At 44.4% G+C, this 18,925-nt stretch overlaps 1 protein-coding gene across 2 annotated transcripts in view; it reads right to left on the reverse strand.

The window, feature by feature from the left end:
* Positions 1-10,068: 10,068 nt before the first annotated feature.
* The window catches only part of AKAIN1 (A-kinase anchor inhibitor 1), a 48,313-nt gene continuing 39,456 nt past the window's right edge, over positions 10,069-18,925 (reverse strand). The window contains exon 2 of one of the 2 annotated variants that reach the window (XM_061399870.1): positions 10,069-12,114. In XM_061399870.1, coding sequence (XP_061255854.1) covers positions 11,915-12,114 — 200 coding nt within the window. In that variant the 3' untranslated portion in view covers positions 10,069-11,914. The remainder of the gene's footprint in view (positions 12,115-18,925) is intronic. The other variant, XR_009733278.1, reaches the window with a different exon arrangement.

Here is an 18,925-nt window from a genome sequence, read left to right on the forward strand (position 1 = left end):
AGCTGTGTCTGAAAAAAACCACTTCTAATTGTGCTAATGCCACAGAAGAGTGCAACTCAAAGAAATTATTTTTAATGCAAATTATTTAATACTTATGAAAATTGTTATAAAACACACCTGCTTTTCATTTAGAACCAAGATCAAAACTATTAACTTAATTTTATCCTCCTTATGCATGTTCAGACCTAGAACATAAATACACCCCAATACATACCAATGCACACATACAGCACACACATGCGTGTCCTTGTGGACGTGCCCATAAACGACATTTCCACTCAGAGCACTAATCTCACTCCCTTCCTGATCTGCGTTAGCCTTCTCCCTTCCCTTCTCATTAAGGCGTGGTGGTGACACAGAAGCTGGATGCAGGCAGAAAAGATGATTGCAGTGGAGAAAAGGAAAATTTGCAGAATGTTGGATAAAACAGATGAGAGATGAGAAGAGCTGTTCTCTAATAGCACTTGATTCCTTTATTACCTACCTCGACATGATTTTAAGTGACTACGATCTTATCAAAACTTCCTTGTTATAAAACACTATCAGAAAGCACATCAGTGAAGTTACTCAAGGTGGCCCCATATTGTAATTCTAAAACAAATGGAACAAAACTGGACTTTTGTTCTTTTCTTTGATCCTAGTCGATCTGTAACTGGTATGATATCACTGGTGCCATGTCTAGAGTAATAATTCACAGAATCAGAGGATTTCTGCTTCAGGAAAGAACACAGCCCAATGCTCTTGCTATAGCAACTAGAGGTAAAAAAGTGGATGAATTACCAAGAGCATACTTCAAATAGGGCTTCCCCAAGGTCTCAGTGGGTAAAGAATCTACCTGCCAGTGCAGGAGACACAGCAGACCCGGGTTCAATCCCTGGGCCACGAAGATCCCCTGGAGGAGGAAAAATGGGCAACCCACTCTAGAGTTCTTGCCTGGAGAATTCCACGGACAGAGGAGCCTGGTGGGCTACAGTACAAAGGATCACAAAGAGTTGGACACAACTGAGCAACTAAGCACGCATACTTAAGATAAAGCAGAGTTATGAGGTGTGATGGGAACTGGGTAAACAGGAGTCACAAACCAGGGCAAGTCTTTCCAGGGGGAAGGGGTGGGGTCTTGGCTGATTCTGGATGAGGACTGAGGAAAGTGAAATCAGCAAGGATTCTGGCAGTCTGATGGACTGATTAGAAACAAGAGATATCCAAAGGGGGCGAGGCTTTCCCCCAGAGGACTCATGCTGGATTCTGGCAGAACGGGCAGAAGGCTGGGAAGTGAAATTCCCCATAACTCATGTTTCAGGAAACACAGTCCCTCTAGAAGGATGAGGTCTGCCTCAAACATATGAAGCAATTGGAACTCTCACATGTTACTACCACACTGGAAACCCCTTTGACGGAATCTAGTAAACACATATATGTGATGATCCAGAAATTCTACTCCTGGCTAACTACCCAAAGATAGGGACAAGGATGTTATTTGTGATATCCAAAACTGAGGGGAAACCCTAATGGAGTTGATAAGTAGAGATATATTTACATAATAGAATACAAAGCAAATTAAAAAAAAATTACCACTATTTTCACCAACATGAGTGAATCTCAGACAAAATGTTGAGGAAAAAACTCCCCCCAAACAAAAAAGAGTGCATACTGCATGATTCCATCTTTAATGAAGTTTAAAAATGAGCAAAACCAATCTTCAATTATATAGGTCAAAATAGTAGTTAGTTTTATGGAGGTATCAATCGGCCAGGGGCATGAGGAAATGTGCTTATATCAATCTAATGGTACTTCCCTGGCTATACACACACATAAAAATTCATCAAGCTGTACATTTATATAAAACCTCAATTTAAAAATTAGAGGAAAAAAAACCCCTACATGGAATAATTTAATTTTAGAACCAGAAAGCAGCTTAGTGATCATCTTAGCCAATTTTTATTTTACATTTTGGAAACCAAGTCTCAGGAAATTAAGAAACTTGTTGATACTATGCAGGCAATGTATTCACTTGTTCAGCAAGTAATTACTGGAAGCTTACTCTTTGCTGACACCGTATGAAGATACAGGTTATCAAGACAGACACGTCACCTGTTTTCATGAAATTTCTGTTTCTAGCTGTAGAAACAGAAATTAAGCAAATAACCTAAAAAATAAACATGTAACGGCAGACTGTGATGAACGGTGTGAAGGACCAACACGTGGTGTCTGAGTGATCACACCTGGAGCACAAGCCCACCTGGTGGACAGATTCCTGCTCCCTTGCTTCCAACAACACTGCCTTTTCCCACCCACTTTGAACTTTAAAAAACTAGGAAGAAATTCTAAATCTTCATGAATTTATTCTGGAGAATGTCTCCAGATTTCCAATTTCTCCAGACTTCAAAGGGCAACCTTTAATTATAAACCACAGGCAAAACAATAAATAAATGTCAAGGGGGGTGACCCTCAAGAATTGCCAAAAAGGACTCCATTTTGTCAGGAAAGGAGCTGCTCAAGTTTGGGGACTTTACATTAGCTTCCTGTTACATCTCAGCTCTTTAGATTCACGAGGTGGATGGCCCGGCAACAGTACCTCAGCCCCTTTTCCCTCCGTCTCCTGTTTATATGACATTTATGTAGGTTCAATTGTTATAAATTAGACAACTTGGAAAACAGGACCAAGATAAATCAATATCAAGACAGCCAAGATCTCCATAATAAAGTTAAAATACACACCACGTCTGATTTCTTCAGCAACTCACAGTCTGTGACTTCAAGGATTTGTTTCAAATGACGCTGGCTTCCGCTCAGGCAGATTATCTTTCCAAAAAAGCTGCTCAGCTTTGCCTGCAACAAACATGAGTCTTGAGTGAGTTCAGTTTTCTTTGATAAGAAACGCCCATAGAACCACTGAACTTCCCAGATGGCTCAGGGGGCAAAGAATCTGCCAGCCAATGCAGGAGACACAGGAGAGGCGGCCTCAATCCCTGGGTCCGGAAGAGCCCCTTGAGGAGGAAACAGCAACCCACTCCAGTATTCTTGCCTGGAGAATCCCATGGACAGAGGAGCCTGGCGGGATACAGTTCATGGGGTCGCAACAAGTTGGACATGACTGAGTGACTAAGTGCATAGTACCATTATCTTAAGTTTGGGTTTCTGAGATGAAGATTTGAGTGAAAGTAGTTCATTTCGGAGCTTACCCAAGACATCACCAGCGGGAAGATGGCCGAGTGAGAGAGAGAGACGGAAGGGAGGGACCGCGTACACCTGAAATGAATCAGACTGGTCGTGATAAGAGCCTCTGGATTGGTCCACCCAAGGGCAAGGAGGCTGGGGTACTTATTACCATCCATTACCATCCATCAGCGTTTGAAAGCCTCACCTGGGGACCTAGCTCCCCGGCGCCTCCAGCTATCCTTGTGTGGGCTGAGCACACAAGTGGAGGAAATGGCAAATACTAAGGGATTATGAGTGCCCACCAACAACGCTGGCCACACGTGCAACAAGTAGTTGAGCATTAGTGCAAGAGTGTGCAGGAGGTTGGTTCTTAAACACGAGTGTCAGGCGTGTAGAGGAAACACTGGTTAAACGGTTCAGTAGAGAGGATTCAGTTGAGAGGATCTAAGGCACATTCTCATTCAGAAAACGAAGATCATGGCATCTGGTCCCATCACTTCATGGGAAATAGATGGGGAAACAGTGGAAACAGTGTCAGGCTTTATTTTTGGGGGCTCCAAAATCACTGCAGATGGTGATTGCAGCCATGAAATTAAAAGACGCTTACTCCTTGGAAGAAAAGTTATGACCAACCTAGATAGCATATTCAACAGCAGAGACATTACTTTGCCAACAAAGGTCTGTCTACTCAAGGCTATGGTTTTTCCAGTGGTCATGTATGGATGTGAGAGTTGGACTGTGAAGAAAGCTGGGCACCGAAGAATTGATGCTTTTGAACTGTGGTGTTGGAGGAGACTCTTGAGAGTCCCTTGGACTGCAAGAAGATCCAACCAGTCCATTCTAAAGGAGATCAGTCCCGGGTGTTCTTTGGAAGGACTGATGCTAAAGTTGAATCTCTGATACTTTGGCCACCTCATGCGAAGAGTTGACTCATTGGAAAAGATGCTGATTCTGGGAGGGATTGAGGGCAGGAGGAGAAGGGGATAACAGAGGATGAGATGGCTGGATGGCATCACTGACTCGATGGACATGAGTTTGAGTGAACTCCGGGAGTTGGTGATGGACAGGGAGGTCTGGTATGCTACAATTCATGGGGTTGCAGAGTCAGACAGGACTGAGCGACTGAACTGAACTGAACTGAACTGAAGGCACATTCTTGGCTTCCCAGGTGGCTCAGCGATGAAGAATCCACCTGCCAATGCAGGAGACACAAGAAGCACAGGTTCGATCCCTGGATTGGGACGATTCCCTGGAGAAGGAAATGGCTGGAGAATTCCATGAACAGAGAGGAGCCTGGCGAGCTATACAGTTCATGGGGTTGCAAAGAGTCAGATATGACTGAGCACACACACAAGGCACATTTTTTACTTTAAAAATTGAAAAGCAGTATGTGAATTCAGATGGCCAACAGGCAAAGGAAAAGATATTCAACATCACTAATTATTAGAGAAAAGCAAATCAAAATGATGATTAGGTACCACCTCACTCTGGTCAAAATGGTCACCCTCAAAAAGTCTACAAATAACAAATGCTGGAGAGAGTATGGAGAAAACAGAACTCTCCTACACTGTTGGTGGGAATGTAAATTGGTCCGGCCACTATGGAGTACAGTATGGGGGTTCCTTAAAAAACTAAAAATAGAACCACCATATGATCCTGCAATCCCACTATTGGGCATATATCCTGAGGAAACTATAATTAGAAAAGATATATGCATCCCAATGTTCATAAGAGCACTATTTACATACAATAGCCAAAACATGGAAACAACCTCAACGTCCATGAACAGATGACTGGATAAAGATGTGGTATGTTTATACAATGGAATGTCACTCAGCATAAAAAAGAAGAAATAATGCCATTTACAGCAGCATAGACGGACCTAGAGATTACCATACTAAGCAAAGTAAGCCAGACAGAAAACATCATATGACCTATATGTGAAATCTAAAAAAAAGATACAAACGCACTTATTTACAAATTAGAAACAGATCCACAGACAGAAAACAAACTTACAGTTACCAAAGGTGAAAGGGGTGGGCAGGGACGAATTAGGGGTTTGGGATTAGCATATACACACTATTGTATATAAAATAGATAACCAACAAGGTCCTACTGTAGAGCACAGAGAGTTATATTCGACATCTTGTAATAACCTACAAGGAAAAAGAATCTGAAAAATAAAATACACACATATATATATTCTGTAGCCCACCAGGCTCCTCTGTCCATGGAATTCTCTAGGCAAGAGTACTGGAGTGGGTAGCCATTCCCCTCTCGGGGGATCTTCCCGACCCAGGGATCAAACCCAGATCTTCTGCACTGGGCAGATTCTTTACCATCTAAGCCACTGCTGCTGCTGCTGCTGCTAAGTCGCTTCAGTCATGTCCGACTCTGTGTGACCCCATAGATGGCAGCCCACCAGGCTCTGCTGTCCCTGGGATTCTCCAGGCAAGAACACTGGAGTGGGTTGCCATTTCCTTCTCCATTTGTATGTATATATATGTATTATTTATACATATATATATACTTCCCTGGTGGGAAGTATAGATATATTATAGATATATCTTATATATATATACATATATTACAGTATATATATATATAGTAGATATATAATATATATTATAGTTGATATATTATATTATATAAAATATATTATTATATTTTATAATATATTTTACATAAAATAAAATGTATATTATACTCTATAAAATATTTTATAAATTATACCTTACAATATATTTTAATAATATAAGGATGTAATTTATATTATATTAATGATAATATATTTAATAATAGTATATAATTATAATATTGGGTTATATTAATTATACATATTAATTATATATGTATAACTGAATCACTTTGCTATGTACCTGAAGCTAACCAACATTGTAAATCAACTATTATTATACTTCAATAAGAAAAGAGAACAAGGGATTTTAAAAATGAAAGCAGTATGTGAATAAAGCTATCTCTTCTTCTGTTATTACATAGAACCGTGGGCCATCTGTGATCCAGGTGTAATAATCAGCAGAATCGTTTTTTCCCAATTAATGATGACACCGGATCTTCAGAGTTGCAAGAGTCTAGTGATCACTTTCAGTGGAAGCGTGAGCAAACAACAGTGATGCCTGGTATCCAGGGAATTTATATATGTAATTTCATTCATTTTTAATTTCATGAAAGAAAGAGAAACTAAAAGGAAGCTAAAGGAATTTCTACACTTTAAATAAACCTTTATCATAAGAAATTATTTTCTAATGCATTCCTTGAGGGTTAAGGAAAATTTTGAAATCAATTAAGGGATTGGAATCTTTGGGTTTTTTTAAAGTTAAATCATTCAAGTTAAGATGAGATAAATTGTCTTTCTCTAATAGATGAAGTCATTAGCACAATGTCATGTCCTCAGCCCCATCTCCTGATTTTATAAGTTATGTTTTTATTTTGTCAAGATAGAACAACTCACGATCTTTTCATTAGCCCCATTTTTGCAATTACATCATGTTCACTTGATATTTAAGTGAAAACACTGCTCCTCACTGGGCTTCCCCAGTGGCTCAGCAGTAAAGAATCCACCTGCAATGCAGAAGTTGCAGGTTCAATCCCTAGGTTGGGAAGATCCCCTAGAGGGGCACATGGCAACTGACTCCAGTATTCTTGCCTAGAGAATCCCATAGACAGAGGAGCCTGGCAGACTACTGCCCATACGGTTGCAGAGTCAAACATGACTGAAGTGACTTAGCACGCATGAATTGCTCCTCACCGATCATTATACTACAGCTTCCCAACAACCTCAGTTCAGTTCAGCTCAGTTCAGTTGCTCAGTCGTGACCCCATGGACTGCAGCACACCAGGCTTTCTTGTCCATCACCAACTCCCAGAGCTTGCTCAAACTCATGTCCATTGAGTCGGTGATGCCATCCAACTATCTCATCCTCTGTCGTCCCCTTCACCTCCTGCCTTCAATCTTTCCCAGCATCAGGGTCTTTTCCAATTACTCAGTTCTTCGAATCAGGTGGCCAAAGAATTGGAGCTTCAGCTTCAGCATCAGTCCTTCCAATGAATATTCAGGACTGATTTCCTTTAGGATTGATCTTCTTGCAGTCCAAGGGGGACTCTCAAGAGTCTTCTCCAGCACCACAGTTCAAAAGCATCAATTCTTCAGCACTCAGCTTTCTTTATGGTCAACAACCTAGATTCTTTATCTTTTCAGTTGGCTGAAATTCCCGGCCAAGTAGGTTTTCAAAGAAGGGCTCTTGACCATTTTTTTAATGATAGCCTTTGTCCTTGAGTGACACCTTGGCTGGGAATAACATACTTGCTTCACACTTTCCATCCTTCAGAGCTTCTCCAGAGCCTTTCTCTCTTACCTTAGGATGTCACACACTGCTCTGAAGGAGTCTGACACCAGCTCCAAGTTCTACCTCTGTAAAGGACTAGCTCTCAGCCTAGGATTTTCAAGAATTTTTCTTTGATTCTTGGAAATATCGCTGTTGAGTATATGTATCCATTTCCCTAGAAAATGATGAGATTTCTAAACATGTGTTTTGTTTCCTTTCTGTCTCCCTGTTTTCATTTCTGTCAGACCAGGTTGTCATGTCTCTGAAAGGAGTCCTGTTTCCTGTTTCACCTTTTTCTACCCTACACTGGAGCCAGAAGACAATCACGACACCTCCTCATCCGCCTTTCTCCACATGGGGGTCAGGATTCTGTGGCTTCTGAGGAGCAGAAGGGAAAGGAGTCGCTTCCCATGCTCTGCTGCCGTTTTGTTTTGCTCCCTTGGGGTCTCCTGTTTCTTTTCTTTGCTGCCACTGTTCATGGGTGACGGCATTCTTTTACTCCTGATGATGGTTTTTGCTGGCCCTTTACTATGTCTTACATTTCTTATTCTGTAAGGCAGTTTGATTAGTCCATCTTAACATAAGTATCCCTGGGTTTTATATTCTTAAGTTCCCCAGCTAATGCACATGCCCACAAAGAACAGTGACGGATGTAGGTGTGTGGTCAGTGGTGTCCAACTCTTCTGTGACCCTATGGATTATAGCCCACCAGGTTCCTTTGTTAATGGGACTCTCCCGAATACTGAAGTGGGGATTAGGCACAGGGCTTCCCAGGTGGCTTAGTGGTAAAGAATCCTCCTGCCAATGCAGGAGACATAGGAGACAGGGTTCAATCGCTGGGTGGGGAATATCCCCTAGAGAAGGAAATGGCAACCCACCCCAGTATTCTTACCTGGAAAAAAAATAAAGAATACCGGAGCAGGTTGCCATTTCCTCTTCCAGGGAATCGTCCCCACACAGAGGTCAAACTCAATCTCCTGGGATTCCAGCATTGACAGGCAGATTCTTTACCACTGAGCCACGTGGGAAGCCCGATGTATGTCTTCTTATGCCCAATAGCTACTCACTTTTGATACTTACCCTCTCTGAGATTCAGTGTGACTTTCTCTGCAAAAGAAGAATAAAATCTTCCTGGCTACAACTTGATTGTGAAGTTGTGATGACGCACATGAGTTAACGTGTAGTCACATATTTCAGAGAACTTTCTCACACTCAAGAGAGCCAACAACATGATTGTATTTTCTACTTTCTCTTTACATAAACTGAAGAATTACTCAAACTGGGGTATTTAGTTTTTACACCAGTTTGGGTCCTACAGTTGCTAAACTAGTTACCAGATTTTTCAGGGATTTCATTCTCTGCTACTTTTTAGTTAGAATAGTTGTTACTGTGGATAAATATAAAATTCCTTCCTTTTTTGTAATTTTTAATAGTGATTTTTTATAGTGATTTTTTCTGAAAATAGTCAAAGTGGGGCAGTTTCAAAGATTATTTTTAAATGGCCGATTCATTTACTTGTAACCAGAAACCATGCCATAAATGGAGACTAAAGCAGCTAAAGGAGAAAAAAGAGAAACAAAGATGAAGCAGTAAGTTCTCTTAACAATACTGTTCATGGTGGGTGGGTGACTGCAGAAAAACAGAGCAGCAAAAAGAATTTCTCTCCAGTTCCACCCCAGGGACAGGCAGAGCCCAAGACAAAGAGCTGAAAGCAGAGTTGGGAGGTCCATGCGCGTTTTACTATCTATTAAGCCAGGAAGGTAAAGGGCATGAAATACGTGCCCCCACTAATTCCAGTATTCTTGCCTGGAAAATCCCATGGACAGAGGAGCCAGGCGGGCTGCAGTCCATGGGGTCACAGAGAGTCAGACATGCCTGAGCACACATACACAACCGATTCCTAGGACCAAAAGCTTTGTGCTGGCTTGCGAGCATAATCAGGGGAAAGGCCATCTCCAAATGAAGTTCTGTTGACTCCTTTAAAACCTCATAACTTTATACTGAGACAGATACAAGGAGGAGTTTATCAGATGCATTTATTTTTATGGCTAAGTTTTCTTGTGTGTTCAGTCATTCAGCTGTGTCCAACTCTTTGTGACCCCATGGACTGTAGTCCATCATGCTTCTCTGTCCATGGGACTCTCCAGGCAAGAATACTGGAGTGGTTGCCATTTCCTTAGGATTCTACTAATAAGGCACTAATCTGTCGAGTGCAGCAACAGATAAACTTTCTTTTTGCCTTCCAAGAACATATCAATATCTCTGTTCCTTGCTGTAGACTTTCCATCTCAGAAAGACCATGAAAGACACCTGGCTTCCAAACCTACTTACCTGTACTTCCTGAGATCAAAAGGCCACTTCTTAGCACACACAAGCTTTTCTGCTCACGCTTCAGGAACCCACGTCCCACAGCTGTGTTCAGACAGGGTCAGTGACAGCCCATTAAGAAGTGCTTTCAGGATTCCAGAATCTAGAGGTTTGGAAAACAGCCTTGGGATGCCTCGTGGACCCATATGAAAGGAGCCAAACAGTAGGGTGAAGAAAACTTGGCTTAAATGACAACGTGTTTCAAAGCTGGGTATATTTTATTTATAAATAACATTTAGATACAGAGGTTAATCAGAGATTCTCCAAGATCCCCCAGAGTATTAGCACAGACACACCAGAGAGGAAAGAGAGCATGTTTATGGGTTTCTGCCATCTGGCAGCTAAACCCAAGGCTGGTTCTATCCAGACATCTCAGTAGACAGAGGGCCGATCACTTGTAAAATACAAGCATTGGATTTATTTTTTCAATCATGGATACTCCTGACTCAGTTCCCTTAATACCTTCATTCCTATTATCTAGGTTGTACAATTATATTCCATCCATTATATAACTTCGACTTAAATTCGTTCTTCAACTGTCATGAGTATTACAGAAAATTATGAATAAACCACATTTGAAGGTTCACCCCTCTGCTCCCTCCCTAATCATTCTCCCTGTAAATTTATTCCATCACATTCCACATGGTGTGAGAGTGTCTAACAGAACTGATGAGACACTGTTCTCATTTATTTCTCAACAGTATCCATTCTGGAAAGTGTAAATAGTGGGATTTTAGAAGTCTGTCAATATTAGTCACACTTCATTCGCTGGTACTTTGCTTTTTAAAAAACCGTCAGATGTAGACACTGACACTCGGAAGCCCAAAAGTTTCTAACAAAGGTCAGACTCTTCCTCTGTTCTCAGAAGCACCAGCTCAGTAGCTGTTGGGGAGCCCAGGAAATAGGACAGCAGGGACACAGAGGGCTGTACGGCCCCCACGTGGAAGGGGAGCAGAACTCATTCTGTGGCAACACAGGTGGTTTATCCATTTGCACACATACACTCCCACGACTGCATTCACAACACGGTCGCTTTGTTGATCTCACTGTATTTTCACATTTCAGAGAGTTGAGAAAATGATTTTTCCCATTTTACATGTCATTCATTCCAGATAGATATGATATTCATAGTTTCAAAAAACAAAAATCTAATTTGTGGATGGGAGAAGGAAAGTCCCTATTTGCAAATTACTAGTGTATATGCATAGTCTGATGGCCACACAGCATTTATAAGGCCTCAGAGCTCCCTCCGAGGACCCTACATCCCATAATCAGACCCCAGGGCATCTCAGGATGGAATCTACAATCCCGGCTGTTCTTCACTTGTGCACTTAGGTTCACCTGTCTTACTTTCACTGTGAAATAGAAAAAGAAATCTGTAATATTTCACAAGGCTTTCTGCACAGGGAGAAAATATCAGCTATCAAACAATTGAGAGAATTGAGACTGAGCCCTTGAAAATCTAAATTCTTCCTTTTTTTTTTTTTTTTACAAAATAATATAAATACATGCCTCTGTAAAATCCTGAGGGACTTAGAATTTACCTTTTCTTAATATGATCTTGGGCCTGAACCCACTTTATTAAAGCCTTCAGTTCCATATTTGAGGAGGACTGCAATGCCCTTCCCTCACCTTTCTAGCAAGCCTTATTTAAATATTGTAAAGACCACAGTAGGGCACTCGGTGCTTCAGCAGAGAGAACTGGTGAGTTAAGTTACAGGAAGAATGCATACAAGGCCAAATAAACAAACAAGACAGAACCGTTTTTTTAAAAGAACTTTAGAAATGAATTGTGCTGCAAAACTACACCTGTGATGGCAGTGTCTTGTCTGCCTATTTCAGAGGCACTGCATTAATAGAAACAGGGCTGTCTGATGCACTTGCCAGGACAGAGCCCCTCGGCCGAGGGCTAGCTCAAATTCGTCCTACTGCTAGGTGTGAATGACTCTTCGGTTTGCTTCACTGGCAACGTTTCTGGTGACACATCCTACACTTGAAAAAGGGCTGGAAACCAAGCGTGTGATAAGAGCGCCGGCCGTGTGTTACTTCTCGTGCTTCTTGGTCGATTCCCCCGTGCCCGGCCGGAGGCTGCCCCGGGCGGTGTCGCCGGTCCTGGCGTCCCTCCTCCGGCTCTGGCTCTCCCGGGAGACCTGCTGCACGGCCCGAAGGATGGCATTCTGTACGATCTGTCTGCTGGTGGTCTGCAGCTTCGCCTCTTCGGGCTCACTTCCAGGCTTCTCACCTGGCCAAGAACAGAAAGGGAGGGGAAAGCACAAGGTTAATTGGGGGTGTGGGAGGTTAAACAGGCCAGGGCTAGTAGGAAAAAAGAGGCTAATAAATAAGATCTCTAGAGGGGCCCACCACATTAGTTATGAGGAGCCCTGCACAGCAGGGGCTACCCTGATGGCTCTACCAGTAAAGAATCCACCTGCAATGCAGGAGACCCAGGTTTAAAACCTGGACTGGGAAGATTCCCTGGAGAAGGAAATGGCAACCCACTCCAGTATTCTTGCCTGGAGAATTCCATGGACAGAGGAGCCCAGTGGGCTACAATCCATGGGGTTGCAAAGAGTTGGGCATGACTGAGTACCTAACACATACCACTCTTGTCTCCCTGTCTCCCTTTCCAGCAGAATCTCCACGGGTCTGCCCCAGTGATGTGCCGAATTTCTACTCCCATCCTCCCAGCATCCTCTGGTGGTTCTGCTTCTCTAGGCTCTCACAAGAGCCTGCCTCCTTCCATCTCATCGCTCTGTCGCTTCTGACTGCATCACCCTCAGCTGTTCATTGTTGTTCAGTCGCTCAGTCCTGTTCCACTCTCTGTAACCCCATGGACTGCAGCACGCCAGGCTCCCCTCTTCTTCACCATCTCCCGGAGCTTGCTCAAACTCATGTCCATTGAGTCAGTGATGCCATCCAACCATCTCAGCCTCAGTCACCGCCTTTTCCTCCTCCCCTCAATCTTTCCCAGCATCAGGGTCTTTTCCAATGAGTTAGCTCTTCGTATCAAGTGGCCAAAGTATTGCATGAGTGGGGCTCATTAACGCAGATCCCCTCTGGGGCTGGAAGGAAGCCAAAGAGAAAAGGAAGGGCAGGGCATTTTCTTTGGAGGAACTGTGGCGGACCCTGCGAACATCACTCTGCTCACATTTTACTGGGGGAAATGGAGCCACGTGGCCACACTTACCACACAGAAGACCACAAATACAGTCACCAACCTGATAGCCATGTGCCCAGCTTACGACTCAGGGAGGCTCTATCACTAGAACAAAAAAGCGATGACTTCCATGCAACGGCAAGGCTAAAGTGAAAAGCAAGAAGACATACACCCGCGGCAGGCCCCAGCTGGCCCTCAGGGAGATCGGCTGAGACCACCAAGCAGCGTAAGTGCGTGGGCAACAACGAGGTACCAAAGGGCCAGGGGTGCCCCAGCAAGAGCATCTCAGCCAAGCCGGATCTGTGTGAATTCGCAAATGATCCTTGCGTGAAGTCACTTTTCACTCTTTGGGTGGAGGACAGATGGCTCTAAGGGTAAGAGCAGGATGAGTTCTTAACAAGAGACAGAGAAGGAAAAGAAAATCTACTCTGAATTTAGCTGTGACCTAACATCCAAGCTAAATCGTCTTCCCCTCGCTCATCCATTATGAAGAAAAATCGATTAAGAAGTCAGAGGCAGTCTGTGAGATTCTGTGTCTGGGGGATCCCTTCGGGGATTTGCAAGGCAGGTTTAACCTTAACTGCCCTCGTCACCACTTTGCTCTGGGTCAGGAATTTCTACCTATGGCAGAGCATGTGGGACAAAAAGAGGTGCAATGAGCTCAAACGGAGAAAGAGAAGGATGAAGATGAGGGTAAAGCCACTCAGAGCATTTAAGAGAGGAAAAGCAAAACAAGAAGTTATATACGGAACCACAAAAGACTCCGAATAGCCAAAGAAGTTCTGAGAAAGAAGAATAAAGCACGAGGTGTCACATTTTCTGATTTCAAGCTATTTTATAAACACTACAGTAATCAAAACCATGCGGTGCTGGCATAAAAACAAACACACAGACCCATGGAACATTAGAGAGAGCCCAGAAATAAACCCATGCGTGTACCGTCAACTAATACTCGACAGTGGAGCAAAGAATACTCGAGATAAAAGACAGTCTCTTCAATAAATGGTGTTGGAAACATGATGGACCCAGGGAGTGTCACACTGAGTGGAGTAAGTCAGATAGAGGAGAAATATAACATGACATCCCTTATATGTGGAATCTAAAAAGAAATTACACAAATGAACTTACAAAACAGAAAGTAACTCACAGACTTGGAAAATGAAATTATGGTTGCCGAGGGAAGGGACAGTTAAGGACTTTGGGAAGGTCATGTACACACTGCTATATTCAGAATGGATAACCAACAAGGACCCTCTGTACAGCACATGGAACTCCACTCAATGTTAGGTGGCAGCCTGGATGGGAGGGGAGTTTGGGGGAGAGTGGGTACATGTATATGTATCGCTGAGTCCCTTCATTGTTCACCTGAAATTGTCACAACATTGTTAACCAGCCACGCACCAACACAAAATAAAAAGTTGAGAAAATATAAATTTTTTAAAAACGGTGCTGGAAAAATCAGATATTCACATGTAAAAGAATGAAACTAGGCCCTATCTCATACCACTCACAAAAATTAACTCAAAATGGATTAAAGACAGATATAAGACCTGAAACCATACAATTCTAAAAGAAAACACAGGGGGAAAAGCTCCCTGACAAGGGTCTTGGCAACAAGTTTCTGGCGAGACACCCACAGCACAAACACAGCAGAAGGCAGAGCCGCAACTGAAACCCTTAGTTTTGCCATTTACTTACATGCATGAAACTTACTTGAAATTAATGAATCACCTACACGTTGCAGGTGGCCTGCGCCTTGTGTTAAGTGATGTAAACGTCCGCTAGCCTACTTAGCATTTACCAAATCATTTTGGTATTTCACAAAAGATGATGAATCGATTTAATTAGCTTTAAACTCGAAACGCCCAATATAAACATGCTGAAATCAAGAAATCGAAATGTGACTGAATCTGTCTTCAGCATCTTTCCACCCTGAGGGGTAACCCCCTCCCGCATCCCCCCACATGCAGTCAGGCACCCATCCCTGTGGGCAGTTTCTGGAGAGACCCCCCCCACCCCCTGGGGCTGGCCTCCAGAAGGCTGCCGTGAGCCCTCGTGTTCGCCTCCTCCCCTCAGATCCTGCAGTTCCACCGGGCACCTGCCCCAACCGGAAGTCATCAGAGGACCTCAAGTGCAAGGTGGTTAATAACAGGTCCTAATTCCCTATTTATATCCATCAAAACCATGCTTCTAAGGACCTTAGGAATATACTTCTGCTAAAAACGTACAGTTTCCCCCCCAGCATCCTAAGTGTCATTTGCCTCTATGACATTAACCCTATTATGTTCCAGTTTGATGGATTTTGGAAAAGGTCAGTATTCCCATTTTTGAGGCCAAATCCGATTAGTGATTTTCCCTGGATCACACACAGCTGGTGGTAAAGGCTGTATAAGAAGCAGCATCTCTAGCTGTCACCTTTCCCCACTGGGTCACTAAATATGCAAACTGCAGACATCCCTATGAGGGCAGCTCGGCTTTTGTTTTTTGTCATAGACACACACACACACACACACACACACACACACACACGGGGGAAAAAAGTTTTTCACTCGAGGAAACTGAGGCAGGAAAAATGCTCGCAAAAATGCCACCTTGGAAATGTGTTAGGTATTTAATGTTCTGAACACTTGGATAGCAAATAACTCCATCAAGACTGGGTTGTGAGTTCAGAGAGACCCAAAATGCTGTTCTGGTCTCCACATGGATTTCTGAAAAACTCAGCTACAAGTTTCCCTCCTTCCACCCCAAAGATGCAGGAAACCAAGTCCTCCAGCCCCCACTTTCTTGCAGTGAGCAGCAGCTCTAGAATTTCTGTGCAGGAGAGATTCAGAAAGGGCAATGTAGAGGAACAGGGAAACAAGAGTCTGACTCCAAACTAGGGTATATGACACTTTTCACAAGAATGAAAATGGACATCCTCCACATGTCCATCCCTCCCACAGCATGGGGTGGGAAGGACAGACCACCCTGTGACAGCCACTGCCCCTCTTCTCTTCAGCTCATTTCTCACGCGTGGCCATGTCACCCACTGCCCCTCCTCCCCTCCTGGAGCCCCCAAACGACCCCAGCTGGCCCAGACTGTGGGCTCCTGCAGTCCCCAACCCCAGGGATGTGCCAGGAAAGGAGAGCAGGTAGGGTCACGGATGGCCGCTCCAGGAACATGGGAGCCATGCATGAAGGGGACAGGAAAACTAAGGACCATGTGAACCCATGTGTTTAAAAAGGTGACATACTAGGCCCGAACAGGAAGCAGAACAAACTTGGGGATGCTGGGGGAACTCGAACTCTCCTCTCTCTGGGAGCCAGGTCCCTACCCCAGAGGTCCGCCCCCGGAGGCTCAGCTCCCCCCGCCACCCCTCCAGCGGGGCCGCCCAGGTTCTGCGGCCTCTGCTGCCCCCTGGTGGCCACTCCTGGGGTTGCTGCAGACCGGGATGGAATGTCCGTAGACGTAGAGCTGTCTGCCCTGCTCCCTAGATGGGGTGTGGGTGTGTACACGAATGTTTATATGTATGAATGTGTGTGTGAATGTGTAGATGTGTCAGTGTGTAACTGTGTGTGTGAGTGTTGTCAGGGGAAACCTTTGAGACAAGACTGTGGTTTCATTTTATCACACACACTTAGAATCACCAGCGTATCCACAGTGCTTTCTGATCACAGAAAGCCTGTGTGCTGTGCTTAGTCATTCAGTCATGTCCGACCCCATGGACTGTATCCCGCCAGGCTCCTCTGCCCATGGGGATTCTCCAGGCAAGAATACTGGAGTAGGTTGCCATACCTCCTCCAGGGGATCTTCCCAACCCAGGGATCGAACCAGGTCTCCCGCATTACAGGCGGATTCTTTACGTCTGAGCCACCAGGGAACCATGAGGTCATTTATAGTTTGTCCTTCCAAGAGCTCTGAAGCAGCTAGAAACACAATCCAGAGTTTCCTGTCCTCATTCAAATGAGAATTACTTGACTGAATTACCAGCTCTTGTAAATATTTAACGAAAGGTTCTGAGTTCCTGGTCAAAACTAGGCTCACACTCTCCCTTTTTACTCAAGATGGAAAGGGGAGAGGGAGGCAGAGGAGGAAGGAAGGAGAGAGGAAAGGAGGCAGGAAGGAGCTGATCCTCGTTCTCTGAGTGCCTTCAGAGGCATCCTCAAAAAACAGAGACAAAAATCCTCTTGTACTGTCCTCCTTAAAGATGAACAGCATAATCCTCACAATCACCATTTTCTGCTAAAGAAGGAATCAGATTCCCAGCTGTGACAAGTCATCAGTGCAAGATTAAATTTTAATATTTTACCTAAATAATCTCTCAGTAGTAATTCTTTGTCCCGGATGGGGACAGGCATATACAGCAGGGGCCTGAGAAGGACAAGCAGAGACACACTGTGCCTAACAGAAAGTAAGATGTTTCTTACTCTCCTTGAAGGAGCAGTTTCCCACCCTTTTGAAGATGATTCCACTGTCAGATTAAAATATTTCACAGATCTCCTCATGCACAACCCAATGACAAAAAGAGGCTATAAACTGAGAAATGTTTTTTGATGAATGTGAATGCTATTCATCTCAACAGAAAAGGAGTTCTGTGAGACTGTGTCTTCCAACCACAGGAAGTGGGAGCTACAGGCATGGGGTCCCCATGCCCTGAAACAGCGCCATGGCCCCCGGGTCCTTCTGGCTCCCATATAAGCCAAGAGATGCGGGAAGCAGTGAAAATCAGACAGATGTTATCTACGAATTCCTAATGGAGGAACATGCACAGGAGCTGGGGCACAGTGTGGAACTAACCTTCCTCCGGCCATCGTCCAGTTCTGCCCACTCCAAAGGGGCACCTGACCCCATGCAGCAATGCCCCACTAGCGTTCTGACCTCAGCCCAGAGAAGAAAAGCTACTTCCTTACGGAGGAAGTCTCCCATCAAGAGGGAATGAGTGAACGAACAGCCGTCAGGAATGAACTGGCCCCCCGTCTGCCGACAGTGGCCTGACCTGTGCTGCTGGTCTGTCCCTCCTCACTAGACCATCAGCCCCCAGGACACGACCCCATCTGTCCTGACCCCGGAGCCCAGCCCTGGTCCACAGCAGACACTCAGGATCTGCTCAGTGAGGGACTGCCACCCCAGGCGCCCGGGTTCCGTTCTCCAACCTGTTCTGTGTCCTCCCTCCCCTGCTTTTGGCCACCTTTGCTACCCTTTGCTGCTTCACTGTGGTAAAAGTCCAGTTCAGGAGGAAAGCGCCCGGGAGATACCCTTCTGGCACCAGCCTCCGTGCAGAAAGCACCCTGGCATGAGAATATCAGAAAGGCTGCTCCAATTTCCTAGCCACATCTAACCCGGTCAATTGCCGCTTTGGAAATTTTACAGCAATTTCTTCTCTCTCATTTCCTACTAGCCAGTTTTTCTCCTTTCTCTCCTCCTTTCCCTTCCTTACAGGGCCCTTGTCAGTTCTCAGCACCCTCTGCTTGGTTTCAAACACTTTTCAGAGAAAGGCAGTGTGGAAAGGCCCATCAGATGTTGCCAGGTGATTTTACTCCTATTGGCCAAGCGTCTGCCATGAAGACTCCCCAGGCGTTTATCAACCCCCTGAACCCTGCACACACCAGACTCTACTGAATCAGTTTACATGCAGGTGCTGGGAGGCCATCAGCCTGTGCAAAGGCCCTGGCCTAGAAGCATGGGGTTCGAAGTGCACCTCTGGTCCTTTCTGAGCTCTTAGGAACAAGCCTCCCCTTTATCACACACTATACACAGAACCCTCTGATTCATTTTTGAAGCAGAGGAGTGAGAAGGCAAGTCACCATTGCTTCCTCTACAAATCGGACAAAGAAATAAGAGAGTCGCCTTCCTCAAATATGATGTCGAGTCTCCCTTAGGGCAACAACCTAGTAGATGTGTTTTTTTTTTTACTCT

Source organism: Bos javanicus, chromosome 24 (assembly GCF_032452875.1).
Source record: "Bos javanicus breed banteng chromosome 24, ARS-OSU_banteng_1.0, whole genome shotgun sequence".
NCBI lineage: Eukaryota > Metazoa > Chordata > Mammalia > Artiodactyla > Bovidae > Bos > Bos javanicus.